A 22,925-nucleotide genomic window follows, 5' to 3' on the forward strand; every position below is an offset into this window, starting at 1 on the left:
CAAAACAATCCTATGATACTAATCTTCCCACTTTAATCTTGGAGGGGAATAAAACTCATTTGCTCTAGAATGCAGCTTATTAACCATATGATAGTGCAAACTGTCTCCATAGTGTTAATATAAATTTCTCCTCTACCACTTAGCTGACATTTTTTATAGTTTTCTGCAACTTCAGTACAACTACAGAATGCATCTCCATGCTTCAGCTACAGGGACACATGCAGGACACACTACTTACAGATTCACCGCAATGCAAAGTTAAACGCCGCTCAGGCAAAATCCATACCTGTTGATTGTCCATCACCTCCAATCTCTACTTTGAGGATATGTAAAGACGCACCAAAATTTGGCTAGAAATAAAGACAGACAGAAAAACAAACAGGATTCTGCTGTTAAGAAGAATGCAGTAAGTGTACAATTTTGAGGATACCAAAAATTCAATACTTGGGTTTTTTTGTTATATGCAAATTATAGATGCAATCCAAAATTCTGCTTCAAAACCAAACTGAGTACAATAAATTGCACGCCTATCTTTAGTCAGTTTTGCTGACCCTTGCACCCTTAAGGATATTGCTCCATGGAACTACTCAATTATAATTTTGGCATCTAAAAAAAAGCTTTGAGATGAGAGAATGCAGTATGATTTAAAGAAAAAAGAAAAAAGTGCTGCACAGACAGTAGCTTTCTTGGCTTACAAGCTTTGCATTTTTTTTAAATAAGAAAATATTGCAAGTTTACCACTTCTCTTCCTGTCATTTCTGCTTTTAGACATTTAATGCATTGGTTTTCCCATCCCATCACACAAACTGAATGACATTAGAAGACAAGGTGAATGAGGCAAAGTATATCTGGGTGCCTCAAAATAGCTTAGGAGGTTTTAATGAAAAAACGCATAAAAATTATTGGAAAATCATGATCTCCCAGACCCACACATCCACTGCATGTCTTGCATGTCTACTGACTCCTTCAGAAAACTCCTATTCCTAACACATGGCTTCAGTCTCCTAAAAACATAGGGTTTGGGACCCCAGTCACATACATGTCTTACTCTAGCCTTTGAACCCAATTCATTAAACTACACAGTAAATTATTCCCCTCCAGGCATTTGGATTGCACTACTTGAAAGGGACATGACATCCTCTTCCAGCAGTGTAACATACAGTGCCAAAAGCAAAATAAAGTATGACTATTCAGTGAAATAATCTTACCATATATTAAGTTGGAAAACTACACAGGTAACGCTAGCCAAAGCAGCTTACCAACTAATAATGTACACATGCCTTCTAGAGTAACTGCACCTATATTTGAGACTAGTTTGGAACACAAAAGCTATAGAAATTATGTAGTCTGTATAGCCATTTTCACATTATGTCAATCTATCTGTACTCCAAATAACAAAGAAACAAAACAAGAAAAGTTTCAAAACCCCACTTCCTGCAATCACTACAGACAAATAAACCCCTCATTTTAAACACAAAACCAATTTAACCTTCATTAAGTCCACGTGGATGATTCAAATATGTTGAAAACATGTAAGGAATTTTCGTAATAAACTGAAGAGAAGGGTCCTTAGCAACATACTGATTGTCAAAAACAACAGCTGAAACGTAAGGTTCTGATAAAAATCAGCATTGAACTCAGTGCTTTGCAAGATGGGTATTTTCTAATTTAAAGTAGTACTGAATATAGCACAGGAGTTCCAACACTATACAGTTAAGGAACTCTGCACGAAACTAGACATTATTGTATTAGCGAAACTGACTTTACCTTGAAAAGATAATCTAAAATCTGCGAGCGATAAGGTTCCGGGTAGTTCACCAGGAGTCTAGATGTGGCCTAAAATGGAAAGAAAACACCAAAATATTAAAAACTAACTTTCAAACATTTAAGTACCTTGCAGTTCATTAGCCTAGGACTCACACAGCTAACAAACCTACAAAAATATTTACAGCACCAGGAATTCAGCTAAGCCCCAGCGAAAACTTTTCTGACCTTTCAATCGTGCATTTCTGGTTTTGCAGTTTGCAATTGATCTGTACTCTGGTTAGCTGTAATTTACCGCAGAGTCCAGAGAACAGAAAAACAAAGGCATTTTACAGATGTAGCACAAGCAAAACACAGCTCCCTCACAGCTCTCTATTTCCCACTATTGCTTTGGCTCGCCGTACACTAACGGGAGCTCACGAGACACACAGGCGGGTAGCAACTCAGCAGGTCCACGCGTGGCTAATAACTCTCAGAATCTCACAGCTCTGCTTGCTGAACCACAGGAAAGCGTACGACTGGCTGTTGCCTTGTCCAGCATTAGGATGATCTGCTACAAGGGGAAAAAAACCAAACCACCCAGGCATTGCCCTTCTCCAACAGTACCGAGGATGCCGCGGGTACCCTGAGGAAAAAGCCACTGCACAGCTAACCCGAAGCCAGGCCCCCTGCCTGCCCAACTCCTCTGAGAGCTTCCAGGACTCCCCAGCAGAACTTCATTCCCGCCTGATCGCCCACCTGCTCATACGGCTGCCCTCAGAAGTTCTCTCTCCCACCTCTCGTGGCTCGTCTCAGCGACACCACACAGCCCTTACGACCTCCCTCGGGGACACCCTCCGGCCCAGGCCCCGCCAAAGCCTCGAGGGCCTGCACTGAACCCACCAAACACTCCCACTGACGGAAACCCCCAGCCAAATGTCCGTTTGAACCGCCACCCCGAAGAGCGCATTAAGTATCATAGCATCGAAAGAGCCCCCACGCTCGCCGGCGCCGCTCACCCCGCCGCCGCTGACAGCCCCAATCCCGTCGAACTGTCTGCTCAGCCCACCGGCATCGTCAAGCACATAAGTGGCCGTTGAGATTGCAGCGGCACCAACCCCAAGGGGCCCAGGGCCCCAGCTGCAGCCAAGCAGGAGCCAGCCCCACAGCAGAGCCGCGCACCCCATCCCACCAGCTCCGCGCTGCCGCAAGCACCCCCGCCCAGCCCCGTCCCTACGGCGACTCGCCCCTACCCGGCTCCGCCTAGTACATGACCGCACAACCTGGCAGTCACCTTGGAGGCGGGGCAGGAGCGCCCTTCGCCGCCATTTTACTAAAGGGAAAGGCGAAAGGAGGGGGAGGCTGTCAGCCTTTACGGGCAACCTCTTCCTAGGCTGAAGTTAGCAGTTGCTATTTTGAGAAAGGGGGAGGCAAGTTCCGGCTAGTAGGAGCTGTACCGCCATGCTGGAAGGGGGCACTGAAGCGAGAGACGCTATCGTGGAGCCATCTTAGTTGTGGGAAAGCTGACGGGTTGTGGGGCGAGGCGGGGTGTGGGCGTCACTACGGTATAGGGTTTCTGCGAGGAGGCACGAGGAAGTTGTGCTGAGAACCTGCGGAGTAGTCAGGTGGTGAGAGCTGAACCAAACTGCACTTCTTTTCGGGGCCTCTGGCATTTTCCTGAGAGGGATGCTCATTTCCAGGCTCTCACCAGGACACAGCAGCCAGTTTCCTGGGTGTGCTGCGCTCTCGGGCTCCTACCAAATCCTTCTTAAACTACGCAAATATCGGCACTTTGAAGTAGAAAATTCCAGCACCTTGTCAGAAAGACCTTTGAATTCTTGCACAGGAAAAGCAAGGTGTGTCCTGGGGTACAGGGCGAGGCACCAAGAGGCCTTACTCAGGAGCTGAGTGCTGTAGCTTCAGGGGTTTCCTGGGGACTTTTAGTTTGCCCCAGTTAGATCCACAGCTGTGTTAGCAAGCCCCCGGAGAGAGATCGTGAACGTTGGTTTTGACTTGCGGCACTAGCAAGACTGAACCAGCCTTTCTCTTTTACAGCCATCACGGTACACAGTAGGGCAGCTGCACAAGAATACAACCAGCTGAGGTGGAGTTGTGCCACATGTTAAAAAGTTTCCATCAAACACCAGCTCATGAAACCATTGGGCTCAGAGGAAAAGTAATCAGGAGATTGTCAATGAGCTTGATTGTCCTATAACACTGCTTACAGGAGAATTGGCTGGCTGCTGACCTCAACATTTCAGAGTCAATGCTCCATGCACTTAAAAGGAGGAATAAGACATGGGAGACGTACTGGCTGATGTCATGTGGGCAATGTGTTAGAGCTTTGGAAAAGCCTAGATTTTGGGTGTTTCTGTCCATAAAGAATGCTGTTATTCAAGCTGCTGCCTCCCTTGTCAATGTCATTGAGGGATATAATGTCTCAGTGATGACATTAGCTGACTGTCGTTTCCTGTTTATTTTAATAACAATACCAAACACAAAACAATTTGCACTTTACAGCAATATCAAGCATTAATTAATGAACCTGCTCACACCCCAGTGAGCTATAAGATGTCATTATTACATGCAGAGGGACAGTGACTTCCTCGAGGCTACAATGAGTCACTAGCAGAGGTAGAATTATGCCCATAGTCCTAAATCACATTCGTTCCAACAGACTGCACAACTTTGCATACTTGAAAGCGTTACAAAACCGTAATGAATTATTAATCAGTTAACTTTAATAATTTCTTAAATTAATGCATCAATTTATCCCAGATAGAAAGTTTCAGATGTGGAATAAATTTCTTAATCATTCATGGGAGCCAAAAAGTGTCAGCTTTTAAAACTCCTATTACCATCTTGTGATATGCTGATTGCCTCTCCTTTTCTGTTGATAAAGAGAAACATTCTTAGAGTCTGTTTTGATGGAAAGGGTATTTTGGTGAGACTCTAAAGACATTTCTTTTCCATTAGGAAACTGCTCTTTACCAGTTTTGTTGTCTTTACACCTTTGTCCATGACTCAAGGACACACAATCATTTGTAAGCCCAAATATAGCCAATAAAATTATTGAGCACTTACTAATTGCTTCTTTTATAGAGAAGCTACTTTTCCATTGTTAATACTTTTCTATTTCAGTGGTTTTTCTTTGACAGTACTTGAACTTCAGGTGACCCAAACATTTGTTATTCTGAGATGACTGATTGAGATATCATGTATGTTCAGATCTAAAATAAATGAATAAATAAATGAAAGAACACTGAAAAACTATGTGTCAGAAATTAAATTATTCCACATGGGCCCAGTCAAAAGTTGTTTTTTGCATATAGCTACACTTCCAGAATGTATAAAATGCATCACCTCTGCTCTTTGCTTCCTTTCATCTCTTAGTCCCACTCTGAATTGTTGCAGTGAAGAACTTTGAAAATAGAGAAATATAGTTGATACATTTCTAATGATAAGAATCACTTTTTCTTCAGTGAAGAACAGGAATCCTCAATAGAAAAGCAGAACCATCTCACCATGAAAAGTCAGGTGAAAAGTGATAACAGGTCTTTTTCTCTAGTGACTTTTCTCTCAATGAAAATATTTGACTGGAACTTATTTTAGAAATTCATCTTGACCAAGTAACTAGAAAACCTCCCTTTCACCAGACTGGAGGGGAATATCATGCCATTTCAGGAATGACTACATTTATGGCATGATTTCTTTAATTTAGTCTTCATATAATCAGCACATCTGTACAAAAACAGTGGATGAGAAAGTCATGCTCTGACTGGAGAAAAAAGAAAAATGAAAGGAAAAAGGAACTGAATTATCTGTTAAAAGGATCACTCCTGCAAAAGCCACATCCAACATTAGATTCAGTTTATATAACATATATAAATATATAACCTGTTATAAAATTCTGCTATTATTTGTTAATTAAAACTGGTCACAAACTTCCTTCCATGAGTAGGCAAATGGGGGAAAAAAAATACAGTAATACAAATTCTGATAATAATCCTTTTTGCACAAATTCCTAAAGTCATTGTGTTAAATTTTTGTTCTATGGGCTCTCCTTAAGTAGATTCTTATTTGATTCTGTGATAAATTTGTTCTGAAAGGCTAGTGACAAGGCCTTCAGTCAAAACAAGACCATATGTTCTGAATGTATATGAGTAAACAATTACATATACACACCACAGTATTTTATTTCTGTCAGTGGATTCCTCTGGAGAATGTATTGTGTCCGAGATACGAGGTTTGGAATGTACTCCACAGGTGCAATTAGGCAATATTTTCAATACAACTTTTATAAACTTACTAAAAGTATTCCTGGACCAATGTTGGCACCATCCTTTGTGCGCATTTCTAGGTAACTATCATAGTATCATAGAATCAGTCAGGGTTGGAAGGGACCACAAGGATCATCTAGTTCCAATCCCCCTGCCATGGGCAGGGACACCCCACACTAGATCAGCCTGGCCAGAGCCTCATCCAGCCTGCTCCTAAACACCTCCAGGGATGGGACCTCAACCACCTCCCTGGACAACCCATTCCAGGGCTTCACCACTCTCATGGTGAAGAACTTCCTCCTCACATCCAGCCTGAATCTCCACACCTCCAGCTTCATTCCATTCCCCCTAATCCTAACACTACCTGGTATCCTGAGAAGTCCCTCCCCAGCCTTCTTGTAGGCCCCCTTCAGATACTGGAAGGCCACAGTTAGGTCACCTTCTCCAGACTGAACAGCCCCAACTCCTCATAGGAGAGGTGCTCCAGCCCTCTGATCATCCTTGTGGCCCTTCTCTGGACACATTCCAGCATGTCCATATCCCTTTTCTAATAGGGGCTCCAGAACTGGACACAATACTGCAGGTGGGCAACTATGTTGCCTTGTTTCCAGTGAGTAAGTTTAGATTTTTTTTTATTTTTTTTTTTAAAAAAAAGGGGGGGTAGAGGGGGAGAAGGGAAAAAAAAAAGAAGAAATGAAACTTATGAGCTGTTACCTCATTGCTGCTGCAGAGCAGCTTCCTGTTGCTTTATCTGATGAAGAAGCTTTTCTGAGAAGCAGACACTGGTTACACTACCAATGGTATCACTGCAAAACTGCTACATGGGGACACATGGCTGCCTAGGTAAGTGTTCTAAATCAAAGTCAGATGCACAATTTACGTTCTGGTACAGACTGCAACCAGGCAACCTTAGTGTGATGCTGACATCATACAGCAAAAAGAAAGGACACAAAAGGGGATGGAAAAGATTGCTTTGGGAGAAGGGAGTATTTCACAACCAGCACAAGTGAAACATGAGACAAAAGGACAAATTGCATCAAAAGATAAAATTAGGAAAGACATGCCAGCTTGATTTATTGTTGTGGTGATGTTTCCATGATCAACATACCTGTTGTTTAGGAGAGGGGGGATGGATGGATGGAGAGAAACAGTATTTGGGATCAAGTTTCCAGGATTCTGAACTGTCTTATCTTCACTGCAACAAATGCCTCAGGCATCACAGGGGGTCCCAGTAGCTTTTCTGTTACTGTTCTTTAATATCTTTTGGCACTAACAAGGCACTAACTATTTAAATCAATATGAACAATGCTTAAAACTTGGCAGAAGAAGAAGCTGTGCTAAAAATAGCTTCCTAGAATACCAAGTAACATGTACATGAAAATTGTTTTGTACAGAATCTTTCTGTGTGCATCGAAGGAAATACGATGAATGTAACAGTATAGCAGAATAATACTTGCCCTCATGGCCTACATCCTAAAAAACTAAAGCTTTTCTTTCTGTTTGCTCATGTTAGCAGAATTTTTATGTGCTATTAAACAGTCCATAAAATGTATGACAAAAAGTCTGAGGTCTTTTAAACCAATTTGTCTCTAGAGAAACTCACGGAGTCCTGCAAGTGAAATGTAGTGTTGCACGAGGAAAAATGTTGCTCATTTTAAGTAAAAACGATACTGAAAGGCATATTTCAACTCTCCTAAATGGTGAAGTTTTTCAGAAGTTTTGAGATCTGCTTATGAGGGGGAAAAATCTACCTGTGGAAGATCCTTGTACTGAGGAAATCAGCTTGGCACTTTAACTTATTTTGAGAACACAAAGCAACCTACTTTGTTGAAATTGCTCTGAGAGAAAAAAAGCAATCATGAAAATCCTCTGTCCTTCCATCTTAGGGCTGATCTACAGCACAAGTACAGAAGCTACTGCACTAGCTCATACAACCTTGTTTCCTTTACACGAAACTTAGCTAAAAAGCAAAGTACTTTCAAAAACTTCCCAATTTATATTGAATGTTACTTACAGCAACTTGCCCTTTTATGAGCTTGAATTTGAAATAAAAGGTGAAATGTATCAGTTGCAGGTATTTCCAAAATTAAACTGGTGTTTATTAGCTAATGGATTTATTTTAATTGGTGACTAAAATGTTCTGTTAATAACACAAAATCCTCACAGTCTTATTAATCTTTCCTAATTTCCCTAACTATAGTAGAATTAATTTATCTGAAAAATAAAGATTCTTCCATTCTTCCATTCTTCCCTTAGTCATTTACAGCTTAGAGTATTTGTACTTATGAAAGTATAACTAACTTTGTTATACTTTGTTAATTTCAGAATGTCATAGATTGAGAGACTGCTTAAAGCCCTTTGAATCTGAAAAAGAACTGAAAAAGATCTGCAAGATTGCACAATATGTAGCAAGTACTTTTCTCCAGCAATTTATGAGCTTGTTTGCATACTTTACTTGAAGCATAGCATTTACTCATCCGTTTGTCTATTAATTTTACGTCTGACTGACTTTTTAGAGTTGTTGTGCAGCAGATTCTTAGTGGCAAACAGAGATTATGACAATAGTAATCATTGAATAATGTGGCTAAAAAAAGCCAAAACTGTAGAATTATTATTTTTTTCACACAAAACACATCTCATCCCAAAAGGAGTATAAAGTAAGTCATAAGTGTACAGAATTAGTCACAGTGGGTTTGGACTATGAAAGTCAAACCATTACACTATACAGCTAAACAGAAAACTCTCAATAGTTTTAAAGAAAAAAAAAATAGTCAGTTTGAAAAATTATCAAATGTTGTGTTTTAGGATAGCTGTACACCACTACCATCTTCCTGGGCAAAACCAACAGGTACACTCAACAGCCAAGTGAAAACCTGGGAATGCTTCAGATCATGCATTCAGGTAAGGCAAATAGTTTTTCATTGCACAGTCCTAATTATCAGACAATAACTAAGCAAGGAAGTATGATATGGACCATTTCCCCTGAGATAAGGCCCCAAGTAAATGTAATGAAATGTGTTGTAATCAGAGCAAAACAGTGCTTTCTGCTTCGATGTTTCCGTGCAAGAAAATGCGCCATGCATTGTGATATGCTTCATTTGCTGGCTCTTTGACAAACTTCATTAAAGGTCATCATTACATGCCAGAATGACACACTTATTAGTCTCATTGAAAGCATGTCCTCATGTATGTAGCATTAATGTGTCATCAAAACTGGGACATGGATTCCCTGGGGAATTTTATACAGCCTCCAGGGCTTTGTTCATAGAGTATATTGATGGTCTTGGTTGAAAATAAAACCATGGGGTGTGATGACCTGTGAGCATGAAGGGCAGAAAAAAAATTGCCAAGGTGGCAAATTTCATGGGATGTCAACCCTGCTTTGAATCCCATCTTCAGTGCCCCAGGCTGCCATTAGCCAGTAATATATTAAGATATTAGTTCCTTAAGGCAAATGGTAGAAAGGCAAAGTCTTCCCCAAAGAAGGCATAACTGCATCAGGTAAGTGCAATGTAAAGACAAGCGTTTAACCCTGTGATTATTGCAATTAACAGAACAAAGCTTTTAGAAACAATGAGCTAAAAAGAGAAAGCTGAAAAAAGGAAGGTGGGTAGTATAAAGAAATAGGCATGTTTGCCTGTGAGTAGATATGAAGGTGTTGATAAAGGTAACTGAGAAAGGAACTGTTGTGAGTAACATGGAGACAAGTCGTGACCTTGTAAGGATGATAAGTCTGTAATACAACAAGTTGACTTAACAATGGAGAAAGAGTTTGCGGGGGAGGGAGAAGGAATTCCAGTTTCTCAGTCACAGGACTAGTGAACACTGCCTCATACACTTGCTACATTACATGCTGCTGAAAGGGCACAGTTTTCCTGTTAGACATGAAAAGACCTGTCATAAGAAAAGAGATGCTAAAATGTGATTAGACAAAGGAGGTAGGTATTTTATCTTTTAACTCATTTGATCAGTTACGCTCACTTCAAGTTTGGTGAGAACTGGATCAGCAAAACCCCGTGATCAAATTTCTAGAGCTAGATTTTTAGTTCGTGGTACTTGCTTATACTGATAAGCTTGTGATGCCCTATTTGGTTTTAATAAACAACACTGAAAAGCAAACATCTTACATGTGTCTTAGAGACACTGTGCTTGTTGTAATTAGTCATCAAGTAAGTAAAGCTGCTCAATGAACCAAACTGGCAAGTCCTTCTCAAGTATCTTCCTTGTCTTTAAGCTTGTGGATGAATGTAGCCCTAACTGTGAAAAGTTAACCAACTTGATCAAATAAAACAATATCTGGTAAAATGAAAGTGTTTGGGGTTTATTACGGGTTAGGCCAATAAACCTACTTGAACTTCTCTGATAAACCCACAAACTTACATGTGTACACACATGAAACCCATAAAGGCAGAATGAATTTGACTACCAGATGGGAAAATCCCTGCACCCAAGTTTTCCTCAGTTTGAGCTGTTTCCTACGTGGGAACAGTTGTAGACATTTCTGTCCTACTTGTTCTACAACCTCTTCACCTCTGCTGGCAGTCTGTGCTCAAACCACAGATGAGTTATCACAGGCAGTCTCTGAGGCGGTATATTTGGCAGTAGATTGGACTACAACAAATATTCCTCATTCTCGTATTTCCTGATTTTAACAATGTGTCAGAGCTGTGATTTAATCAGTGAGTACAAGCTGTCTCATAGCTATGGTTGTACACTCTTTCTTACTTAAAGGTCATCTTTCCTAAATGCTTCTAAGGTTCATGCATGCAAGTCCTTCAGTCATATTGCTTTAGTCAGGGCTGCCATTTTACTGGTACTATCATGTTGAAGCTGTTGACACTGACAGCCCTGGCAATATCTAATATATGCTTAATTGCTAATGGGTTTATAAACTCATGCATGGCAACTGCAATGCTTAGAGGGAAGAAGTGTAAATTAAAAGTTATGCTGAGAGACTCTTTACTTCATGTGAGTCTAAGTGACACCCTGGAAGATTCTCCTATACATGCAGGAACCCCGCAGCCTGCTAGATTTCACATGAGGGTAAAAGTTTACCATGCAGTAAACTTTGGTAGCATAGCACAGTTGATGACAAATTCCTGGGGGATCACATACAAGGAAGGGAGGAAAAGTGGGGAAACACAAGGATGTGATGAGAGAAGAGAGTGGTTTACAATAAGGAGATATACCAGCCACACATTCTCCTCTCCTGAGCAGATTCCAACATCTAGTGCTACCTGAATCCTTGTCTTTCTATCCTTGTCTCTGCATTAGAGGGGAGGAAGTTGTTTGGGGTAAGAAATCTGGTGTATTCTTATGGCCAAAGGGTATTCTGCCCACCAGAATAATGGAAGGTGCACTTGTTATTTGTGGTGCACTTTCTGATCTCCTTCAACTCTCCCACAAGAGAGACCTGGGATTACAGGACCTTACCTCTCTGGAAGTGTCTTGACTACTTATCCTAATTCTGCTCCAAAAGTTTGCATGTAACTGACCTTGGCCACCTTAGACATTTGGGTTCATTTTCCCATGCACTGGTAATTTCAGGAGTGTTTAAAACCTTTGACCTCCTACAAACAGAGTTTCTTTCTTCTAAAAAAAAATAAATAAATAAAAAGTCAAGAGGATACAAAAAAACCAAAACCACCAACAAAACAACTTCAAACTCAAAATGTTATTATAGCTGATATTTTTCCTTTTGGTAACAGAAGGCTGGAATTTTACCAACCAGGTCCTGAAGAACTAACAGATGACCATTCATCAGACTGCAGAGGGTTTACATTGCATCCAGACTGGAATTTGCCCAAAGATAATACTCGGGGTGGACAATGAACAGCACTGCTAAGTGCCATGATGATCACGCCTTGGATAAGTATTTGTTTCCATTTGTGTACAGCACTGTGATGATCATCAGTATTCCCATCAACTGCATATCCCTCTATGCATCTTGCATTCAGGTGAGAAAAAAGAATGAGTTAGCAGTCTACATCTTCAGCCTATCCCTGGCTGACCTTTTGTACTCTCTGATTCTGCCTCTGTGGATAGACTATGCCTGGAACGGTGACAACTGGAGGTTCTCTCCCTTGCTTTGTCAGATTTCTGCATTCCTTATGTATATGAATTTCTACACCAGCACCGCATTCCTTGCTTGCATCTCTGTTGACAGGTACTTGGCATTAGTTCACCCCTTGAAGCTCCAGCACTTGCGCACAAGAAGAATTTCATTGTTTGTCAGCATACTTGTTTGGCTTTTGGAAAGTGTCTTAAATTCAGCCATACTGGTGAACAATGAAGTGTTCAATGATCCTTGCAATTTCACTAATCATACATTGTGCTATGATAAATACCCCCTGGAACAGTGGCAGTCACAGATGAATTTATTGCGCATATGCTCAGGGTACCTGCTCCCCTTGATAATCATTGTGTTTTGCTACCATAAAATCTACCAAGTAGTGAGATGTAACCAAGCCACAGTAGATGAAGAAAAGAAAAAAGTGAAGAAACTTATTCTGAATATCATAATTACTTTCATTGTTTGCTTCACTCCTTATCATGTTGTATTGCTTATTCGCAGCATCAAAGAACCTTACACCAAAGACCCACAGATTTTGCTGCTGATATATAAGGTTTACAGAATCACACAGGCCTTAACAAGTTTGAATTGCATTGCTGATCCCATTCTTTACTGCTTTGTGAGTGAAACTACACGAACAGACATACTGAATTTACTCAGGTGTTGCTTGTGCCTACAAAAGCATGAGGGAGACCAAACAAAAGACCTTTGTCTGTACAGTTCTGCTACAAAGAGCAGTGCACTAATCACCTACAGAACTTCCTGTGAAGTGGTGACTGTCAAAAGGCCTGAGCAAGCAGTACAATAAAATTGGGTATCCTAAAGGGGAGAGAAGGAAAGGGAAAAATTCTTTCCCAACCTGCACCTAGGAAATACCCAGCAAGTCACAGACACTACTCGAAGTGAAACCAGGAGCTGGATCTAAGAAGTTATTAGAGGGTTAACAAAATCAATGGAGCATCAACACATATCTTTAAATCAGGCATGGTACATAATAAATTAACGTCAACAAACAAACACACAGTCAAGAAAGATGACCATGACACGCAGGTTTCACCGCAGAACTGCCTCATGTCACAGCTTGCTAGCTAGCTAATGGGATGGACATAAACATCTTCAGCTGGAAGAAGGCTGGAGTCCTCTTACCTTAGTCATTTGTCTTCCCATTTTAGTAGAAACCTAAACTTTTGTTCAGTTATCAGGAAGAATGTTGGTTGTGGATGTTGTAGAGTTTCATAGGGGGGAAAAGTAATTTTCTTTTCATCAAAAAAGTCTTTCTCTTACAAGCCTGCGGTGGAAAGATCTCAACCAACATTTTTTTTTCAGCACATTTCTAGGTCTGACATTATACTTATGTAGTGGTCACAAGCAACATGGAAATTCTTACAAGATCACTCTGCATGTAAATTACACATTTTTCCATTACAAAGAACCACTTTCATTTGTGTCTAGTTATACTTTCAATTAATTGCACATTCTGAGAGGGGAACTTGAGAGGATCTTCATAAGAGTCCATAGCAGGAGGACAAGAAATCATGTGCATGAATTGAAGCAAAAAGGGTCAGAGTTAATACAAGGAAAAACTTTTGAACTAGAGGACTGCCAAGGAGTTGAGCAAATTGCACCAAGATACTCTTCATGCTCCACACTCACAAGTTTTCAAAACCCAAATGAACAAAGCCCTGAGTAACCTGATCTGGCCTCATAGCTAACCTTCCTTTGAGTAGAAGGTTGGACTAGAGACTGTCTGAGGTCACTCCCAACCAGAATTTTCCTGTGATCCTATGAACTGCATACATCACTATTCTGGCTGTTTTCTCTCTAAAATGTATGTCACTTCCCTTCTCTGTTTCCATTTGTTGGATTTTGCTTTGTTTCAATGTGAGGTTTTTTCCCTGTAATACCTGCTTATATATTAACAAAGGAAAAACTATGCAAGCAGCAGTGCAAGTTATTTTACCACAGCTTTGTTACTGTGCTGACCTATGTATTTTGCAACAGAATGTGAAGTTTCACTGCAGCACTGGAATAAAAGAGGAACTGAGATTCACTGTAACTTCATGGAAAAAATAACTCAGTGGTTCATTTCTTGACATGCCAGAAAACCTGGGAAGTTAATTCTAAAGAGACTTTGAATTTATTTCAAATAAAGAATAATGAAAACTAAGCGACAAAACTGAGTCAAATTTACATTATACTTCAGGGAGTACTCAGAACTGACTGTGCTGTGAGAGATGGAGAACCAGGAGCCAAGAGTGACAGGCAGGCAGACTGAGCAGCATCTTCACCAAGAAGCCATGCATGCCCACAGCACCCCAGCAAGGCACACAGAACAGCTCTGGTGATGTAACCAGTGTTGGCCAACAAGTCTGCGATCACCAGACAAATCTGTAGCGGCAAGGCAGGTCTGAGGTCAAGCCAGGAATCCAAGTCAGGAAACTATGGTCAGGATCAGCAAGCTATGAGACCAGGCACAGCCACACCATGTGAGTGCTGGCCTCAGCACATGCATCCAAACCCCAAGTAGGCAAGAGATGACAAACTCGGGTGGTAAACTTAGGGTGCTTATCATGTGCAAAGAGTTTAATTTCCACAAGCTTTTTAATATTCAACCAATGTTCATGAAAGCCTTATGCTGCACCAGCTTACACTGGTACATGTAGATGTTATTCCTCCCTTTATTTCCTATAGTGCCTCCCTGTATTTCTGAAGATTGACTTCAAGGTAAAGGAAAGCAATGATGGCTGGCCTGTAGGCTGGGCTTCATTGAAAGGGTTCTGTCACCCCGGGTAGCTACCTAATCCCTTTGATTGTTCTGAAATGCTCTACAAACCCAAATCACAACCCTCTGGAGAAATGAGGAAACTTGGAGGTAGAGCCTACAGTGTCTTGCATTTCAAACATTTTTGTATTTACTTCATTATTCTTACATAGTTAAAAACCTTACACATTTTCAATCTCTCCAAATTTGTTGGTCCCAGCTGGACCATATTTACCATGTGAAAGTGAACATCTATGTTCTTTTTAAAATTGCACTGTTATAGAGGTACTTTTCACTATGCAAAAGTGGCATAAGTGGGAAGTAGATGTCTTCATCCAGGCTCAAGTCTATACTGTGTGTTATTGTTACTGAATATTACACTTAGAATTCCTAATGGCTCTGCAGGCAAGAAACAGGTGCAAATTCATTAAAAACTCTTCCCAAAATAAGAGCATTCCTTACAGAAATGTCTATTTAATATTAGGAAGAAATTCAGTTTTCCTCATAGACAATGCCTAAAAGCATTAATGTTTAGCCTCAGTAAGTCTCTCTAGTTCATATCTCCTTCCCAATCTATACAATAACAACATGGATAATTAAAAGGTCTGTGATAGTAACTTAGTTAATATCCAGAGGATATGACCTGTCAGTGGCAAGTGATATTGTTGTCAGCATAACAACAGCCAATGTAAATTTATATGTCAATAATTCACTTAAAGCAGAATCTGTTTGCCAAAAATGCACCAAAGCTGTAGTTCAGCTCCATGAGTTGGGAGCTTTTCAGTGAACTGAAAAGTGAACTGTGGTGACCTAGCTGGTGATATTTCAGACTTAATTTAATCTGGAATCTTAACCACAAGCTGCATCACCGTGTTCTAGATGGAGAGCAGCATTCTTTTCTGATGTAGCTACACATCAGCTTTGCTTTGTTGATGTCACTGTGGTCAGTCCTGGCTCACAGAGACCTAACCTTTTTTGGTTTGTTTTTTTTTTTAGTCTCTAAAATGTCTAGCTTCAAAACCACTGAGAAAGATGAAGGGAAGTGTGAATTCAGGTTTTACATATTCCACTTTCTGTTTCCATGCACGGAAAGTGATGCTACTGAAATAATTCATATTAGTCTGGGAACAATCTTCAGCAATGTCAGTCTCAAATTAATGCCAGAAAAGAAGGGAGCATTGGGCCATAGTTTGGCCATGTGCCACTTTCCAAAACACTTTGTGCATGCCATAAAGATTTTTCTATGCTGCAAAACTGATAAACTGCTATCCCAATCTGACACAGGAAGGTTTGGGCTGCTCAGCTATGAATTACAAGTAACCAAGCTATTTCACCTAAATCTTGTAATATCCTTGAAAGACACAAAGTCTGTTCTGAACTGGGGCTTTGCGGGGGGAAAACCCCAGCAAACAAACAAACAAACCAATAACAAGAAGAAACTATACAGAGCACTGTAAAGACTGTATCCAGTGATACGTAAAAGGCCCAATACAGGTGGATTTCAAAGACACTCCCCAAGACACAGTAAGCCTGGAGATGAGAAGGCTCCAGGAAGACCTTAAAACAGCCTTCCAGTACCCAAAGGGGGCCTACAAGAAAGCTAGGGAGGGACTATTTACAAGGGCAGCTAGCAATAGGACAACAAGCAACAAAGTAGAAAAGGGTGGATTTAGATTGGACATTAGGAAGAAGTTCTTGATCATGAGGGTGGTGGAACACTGGAACGGATTTCCCAGGTATGTGGTGGAGGCCCCATCCCTGGAGACATTCAAAGTCACTTTGATGGGGCTTCAGGCAATCTGATCTGTTGGGGATGTCCCTGCTTACTGCAGGGCAGTTGGACTAGATGACACCCATCAGTCCCTTCCAACACAGTGCATTCTGATTCTATGATTCAATGCCAACCCAAAGGTATGGTCGGCAGAGTGTAGCACCTACCACCTCCACAGTTAGAACACACGTCCCATAGCATCTCTCACTGAGCATCAGTGCACACATATATACTAAACACATCCCTAATGTGGAAAACAAATGATAAAACAGCTTCTTTAAATGGAGTGTGACAAACAAGAAAAAACAACACTCTAAAAATATGATATCTCACAAGAGATGAGGTAGCTCTCAGGAGCTGTTAAATTTAGTATTTTGAGAAATGTTATTGCTATGGCAACTATTTGGTTAAGGATTCACTACCAGGGACAGAAGACACATTTCTTTTCCAGTGCTTGTTTTCCTGATAAAGTCAAGTTCTGTTGCTGGATGGACAATTAAGGAGGTGAAAGAATGAGTAAAAGCATACCCAGATACTGTAATAGTGTCAAATATATATATAAACATCACATTTAGTTTTAGCTTCATTGTACATGAAAGTAAACAAGATAAGGGTGTGGCTCATGCCTTATCATGGATTTCTTTGTGGCACTCCAGATCATTTAGATGTGGCACATTGCATTTCTGAGGAGATACTGAAGCTCATTTTGCATAAACAATGATTTTCACAACTTCCCCCCCCCCAACACTGGTCCTAGTATTCACAAATCTGTGCTATATTGCATCCCAGATGAAGCTTTATTTTGATATCTTGTAAAAACTTGATCTTACCTGTCATTTCTTACTTTTTAAAAGCCTCCTCCCTTTTAACAACAATATGCAAAATAATGTCTATTTTCCAGCCCCACATTAAAAATTACACCCAGCAACAATCTTGTTTCAAATTTCTAGCATTTTAGCAGTTTACTTGTGTCTCAATCCCAGCCCTATCTCAGGGGAAACATGTAATCTCACTTTCCTTCATCTGATAGCTGTTACCTTAGCAGATGTCACAGCAAGTACTAAATCCAGATAGCTGCAGTTTACTTAATTATACTTAATTATATGTGAGGAAACACGTAAGGAAAATGCAATGTAACCTCTAAATGGCAGTATTGGCAGAATCCCTTAGGCTCACATCCTTAAATGAAATGAACTGATGAGAGTGAGGAGGCACAAACAATGAGATTGACTTTTCTGGGGAAATTGCAGAGATTAACAGCTCTACTCCAATGAACACAAAGAAAGAAGGCAGGGTTGGAAAAAACAATGCCAGTGAAAATACATCCTCCCCTCACATTCCCTTGAACAAGCTACTTCTAGATGCCAGATGGAAAACAGTCAAAGCACTACAGCACCTACATCGGGTCAGTGCTTCTGGCTCAGCAACTCTTACAGTAAGTCTCTTCCACTTCAGCTTTCCACAGTCCATCCACACAATAGATGAGTACTGTGTGTGAGAGCATGCTGTAAATGGCCTTAGGACACAGCTCTTTCTCACTGTTCCCACTACACCCACTGTTCCTGTTGGTATCCTTGTTAGAGGCACCAGGGCTCATATATGACATCTCCAGGGTCTCACAAAGCAGGCTGTCTTATGGCAACTCATCTTCCAAGTTATCTATTCACCTGAGGTGACCCAAAGGCTCATGAATGGGAAGGACAGTAAAAAACTCTAACTCTGAGAGGGCAAGAGGAATTCTGTTGTCAAGTATCTATGAAGCAATTCTTGAGATTCATTGTATTCTCAGAATGAGGGAATAAACATATGGCTCCACCCATCTTTGTTTATCCTCATGGAGTGCAACACAATAAATAATTCTCAGTAAACTAAAGTTTCTGCTCCCTCTTAAAATGCAGCACAGCAGAAAACCCCAGAAATGGTCAATTGTCAGTGACTGCTGATATATTCATGGTAAAACCACGTGGGCAGAAGTGAGCTCTCTTTCTTGGCACGCAGAGAATGAGTGTGTGTCACTGTCTGGCAGCTCAGTCACCATATATGAACGTACTACAGGTTCTGTGTAGTGTAACCAAACTAAAAATAAAGCTTCATACTGAGATGTTGTACAGGGAAACCATAATACATTCAAATCTTTTATAGAATTAGTGCTAGAATTATGTGAAATACAAGATGCCATTTCTTGGACATCTGTTTTGATGTGTTCTGTGCCTGTCATCCTTCCCTATCTATATGGCTGTTGCACAATGCAGTGTCTCAACCCAGTTCACATATTACTTTGGGAACTCCTAAGAGAAGCAGTAAGATACTATAATGTATTCTGAAGGCATTTCCAGTGACTCAATGTTTAACCTCACATTGAAGTTTGCATCCATTGTAATTCCCCACGTTCTGCTTGAGTAGTACATTTCATCATTAAGTCTGGTGATCACACTTAGAGAGTGATTTATCGTTGTGGAAAGTAGGAATAAATTTAGACAGTAGCATATAGCAGTTTAAAAGTAGCTCCTTTTGGAAAGGAAAAATACAGTCCCAAAGTTTTTTTAGATGCTTGTTACCTCACTAGCAGATTCAAAATCTGACTAGATAAGCCAGGCGTAGGCAGTTTCAAAAAGATCTTGACATATTTATCAGCAGCAAGCACAACTCCGTTTCTGCCAAGGGAAGTCAAGGGAAACAACTTCATTTGATAAAAACACACCTGATGCTTCCTGTCTCACTTGTATACTCACAATTTCTTCAGAACTTTTTCATGTGGTTACTTGAAAGTCACCGTTGTAACAGTAGGTTCTTGTGTACTTTTCTTTACCATTTCTTCTGTTTTAAGTTTATCACTGCACAAAGTCTTGACAATTTGAATTTCAAATGCCTAAATATAGGAAGAGGGGAAAAGGACTTGAAATAATGCATGTTTAAAATGTTACTATTTTTAAATAAAGTCTTAACAGTGATTTGCTGTACAGTTTTTTTTAAGCTTTACAAAAAAAATGGGACCCTGGGAAGCACTATCTGAGCAGGAGTACAGAAGACACCCAGTGCAGACATTACGTCTGGCCCTTCACTCAAGACCCCGTATAAATATACTCTGAAGACACTAAAGTACTTTAATGACTGCAGCAAGAGGTGGTAGGAATCTCCATGCTTAAATACATATTATTTCCTGAAAAAGTATCTGCTTTCCTGTCACCTCATCAAATTAAATTTTCCTTAAATGCTTTATTTGTTCTTGTAAAGTATTATGTACTATTTCACTCAAAGAAATGTAGCAAAATATTATGCACTGACAGTCGCCCCTGTTGCATTTACAGCAGACTGCAAAGCAAGAGAACTGAGAGACTGTCCTCACTCACTAGGTGGCGATTTTGGCCTGTTTAGCTGGGTTTTGTAGAGGAGGAGAAAAATCCTAGTCCAAAAATGTGTTTCTTCAGAAGAAGTGGAATGGGCTGCCCAGGGAGGTGGTGGAGTCACCGTCCCTGGAGGCATTCAAAAGGGCATTGGATGTGGCACTTGAAGCTATGGTTTAGTAGTCATGAGGTCTTGGGTGACAGGTTGGACTTGATGATCCTTGAGGTTTTTTCCCAACCTTATTGATTCTGTGATTCTATGATAAGTAAAGAGAGTCTATGGGAACAGAGCTGGCCACTGTGCCACGAGTTCCTGTGAAGCTGGGATGAGCCATCATGACCATTTCAGTCTCTGTCTTGAGCTGCTGCAGGCTGTCAGGCTGTGAATTGTCAGACACAGAAGCCTCAAATGGAGGCACTGACACTGAGCCTTGGGAGCTTTCTTCCAGCCTGGATTTATTAACAGTTAGTTTGTGCTTACTTTGCAACAACTCTTTAATTGTGTCTCCTTTCTTCCCAATATAAATATGCACATACTCATATAAGCAACAGGCATCTATGTTGCTAAACAAAGCAGGGTCTTCCATCTCCTAGCCTGATGAGTTTCTCACTGGTTCAAAAACTCATCCCATTAGCAATTTAATTATTGTGTCCTAGTTGAGCTCTGCTCCTGGGGCTAGCACCAGTTGCAGGCTACCATCAGTGCTCACTTAGAGCTGCTGTAATGCTCCCGTGTGCCTGCCAAAACACCGTATTTGATGTATCACATCAGCACATTTCACCAACGGTTCAAACTCATGATCAGACAGCTTGTCTCCTCAGGCATTTGTAGCAGATGAGTTCCCAAGGCTACAGGACTCTTATTGTCAGCCTCCAAGCACATTAGAATATAGGCTTTGTACTGCTGAGTAACACCACACAGCCTCCAGCCCCAATCCTGCCCCACAAGAAATTTATGTGTTACCTCTTTATTTATTTGCAGATGTTCACTTCCCTGAGGTATAGTAAATCACCTTCACCTGCTTGTTTTCCCAATGATCAGACCTTTCAGTTGCTGTACTAGAGTCACTTTCTTCCACATCACTTCTTTAATCTTTGTGGTATCCAGCTTCATCTGCTAAAGAGTACTGGTTCATCCTGTTTTCTCCCAGGAGCTCACTTCAGAGTAAAGCTTTTCAGGTGCTTTATAATCACCATGTCTGCTTCTCAGAGGGATTAATCCTCTTCCTGGTGTTCTTAGATGTTTCCTTTTTTTGGAGATGGGCAAATAAAAACAGTAGTTATTTAATCAAACAGATAAGAACACCACATTTATTGATTCATATCAGCTGAAGCCAAATACTTTAGAAGACAATATTTGCGACACCAGTACTGCTTTCTTTTCACATTTTCAATCATGGATTATTTGAAAGAGTGTTCTCTTTATACAATTTTCTAATGCTTTGGAGATGTTATTATTTTAAAAGTGAAAGCCACAATGAAACATTTCTATTTTAAACAAAACATTAAGGGCAATTTTTTCTCTTCTGTTTAACTAGAAAAAAAATATTATTAGATTTATTTTGTGCTCTGCAGGAAACCGACCTAAAGCTCTGAATCTGCTTTCATATTTAAATAAAAATGAAGAACATTGGGCATAAGAAGATATTGTCAGTGGAAACAGGCAGCTTTACATCCATTACAAAGCTAGACTTTGGATAGTAAAGCCTCCTGTTGCTGCTGTCAGGACCTCTGGCTCTTTCTGTCAGTTCACATCAGGCTTTTATTTCAGGAAAGCTTTCAACTTGTAAATTCTAGGTGTCACTCAGCACTCTGCTTTGTGCACACTCATTGGAAAATTATCATATACATCCTCAGAGGGCCAGCAGGACAGATCTTTAACCTTTTACTACCACACTGCTCTTCCACATGCTGCTTTAGCTATTGCTAGCTCACTACTAGTTCATTTTACTCTCATTTGAGAAGAATAATGAGAAGAAGCTTACTGAGCTCTTACATCATATTAATAATCATATGGAAATAAATACAGTATGAATAACTGTAGGGTGCTATGTTTGGTAGGAATAACAACTACTTACTTAAACCAGGATGTTTTTTCCTCTGTGAAATGAAAGGCTGGGGGGGTGGGAATTGCCAGAGAATGAGATGTGTTTGTTAGTTAAAATAAAAAAAAATAGCTTTCTTTGTCCTGCATCATCAACTGAGTGTAATTTTCTTGGGCTGAGAGTCTTCCTTGAGTCTTCTTGACTCAGGAAAGACTGATATGTATTTCATAAGCTATTTTTAGGACAACCATCATTGCAGTGACACTTAAGGTAAAAGTCATATAATAAAAGCTAGGGTACCAAATGAAACCATGGTTTAGAAATTCAGCCATGAACCAGGCTGTGGGGGTACCACAGTAAGTTAATTATGCATGTGCTAAACTCACCAGCAAAAACCCCATCAGTCTGTTGGAAACCTAATTAAAGAGTCAATAATGCTTTTCTAACACCTAGGTATGAAATACACATCTAGACTCTTAAAAATATAAGCAAACACCTACATTTCAGAACTTGAGTTACAGTAGCACTAATTAATAATTACATGGCTCTTGAATTATTCCCTTCTCCTACAGAATTGTCCCCCATTGTCTTTTCATTAATATAATTTCAAAAGTGAAGACATTTCTATCATTAACTTGGCTAATCTATAGTCAGCTTTCATTGTCAAGAAATTGGCTTCATATCCTCAGATATCAGTAGCAGCGAGGGGAGTATTGCATGTATTTATTTGCTTTGAAATGTTTTCATAGATATGCAAGCATGGCAATGAGGTGCTCAAAGGATTACATGACCTATGTCTAATTAGAAGTCCTCTGAGCTGCTGACCATGGAGCTTGATGCAAGATCCACAGAAATCCTTTCCAGCTCCCTCAGGACCTTGTTGCTTGCTTATCCTCTAATTACAGCTT

General features: G+C 40.3%; 2 protein-coding genes across 4 annotated transcripts in view; one reads left to right on the top strand and one right to left on the bottom strand.

Moving 5' to 3' along the window:
* GALC (galactosylceramidase) overlaps positions 1-2,950 on the bottom strand; it is a 33,237-nt gene extending 30,287 nt beyond the window's left edge. For both annotated transcript variants that reach the window (XM_068148721.1, XM_068148722.1), the window contains exons 1-3: positions 2,763-2,950; positions 1,768-1,836; positions 287-350 (exon numbers count right to left, since the gene is read on the bottom strand). In XM_068148721.1, the coding sequence (XP_068004822.1) occupies positions 287-350; positions 1,768-1,836; positions 2,763-2,930 (301 nt within the window). In that variant the 5' untranslated portion in view covers positions 2,931-2,950. The remainder of the gene's footprint in view (positions 1-286; positions 351-1,767; positions 1,837-2,762) is intronic.
* A 3,792-nt stretch (positions 2,951-6,742) lies between these two features.
* On the top strand, positions 6,743-19,579 carry GPR65 (G protein-coupled receptor 65). Of its 2 annotated transcripts, none has more exons than XM_068148725.1 (3): positions 6,743-6,866; positions 8,829-8,924; positions 11,732-19,579. In XM_068148725.1, the coding sequence occupies exon 3, from the start codon at positions 11,852-11,854 to the stop codon at positions 12,902-12,904; it is 1,053 nt and encodes a 350-aa protein (XP_068004826.1). In that variant the 5' UTR covers positions 6,743-6,866; positions 8,829-8,924; positions 11,732-11,851; the 3' UTR covers positions 12,905-19,579. The 2 variants fall into 2 exon arrangements, with proteins under 2 accessions (XP_068004826.1, XP_068004828.1); XM_068148727.1 differs by having other exon boundaries at positions 11,755-19,579.
* Positions 19,580-22,925: the final 3,346 nt, after the last annotated feature.

This window comes from Melanerpes formicivorus, unplaced genomic scaffold, assembly GCF_026170545.1.
Source record: "Melanerpes formicivorus ecotype bairdi unplaced genomic scaffold, bMelFor1.0.p_v2 SCAF_17, whole genome shotgun sequence".
NCBI lineage: Eukaryota > Metazoa > Chordata > Aves > Piciformes > Picidae > Melanerpes > Melanerpes formicivorus.

What these genes read in the sequence shown, in the direction of transcription:
- GPR65 (XM_068148725.1), top strand. Translation starts at nt 11,852, where the DNA reads ATGAACAGCACTGCTAAGTGCCATGATGATCACGCCTTGGATAAGTAT.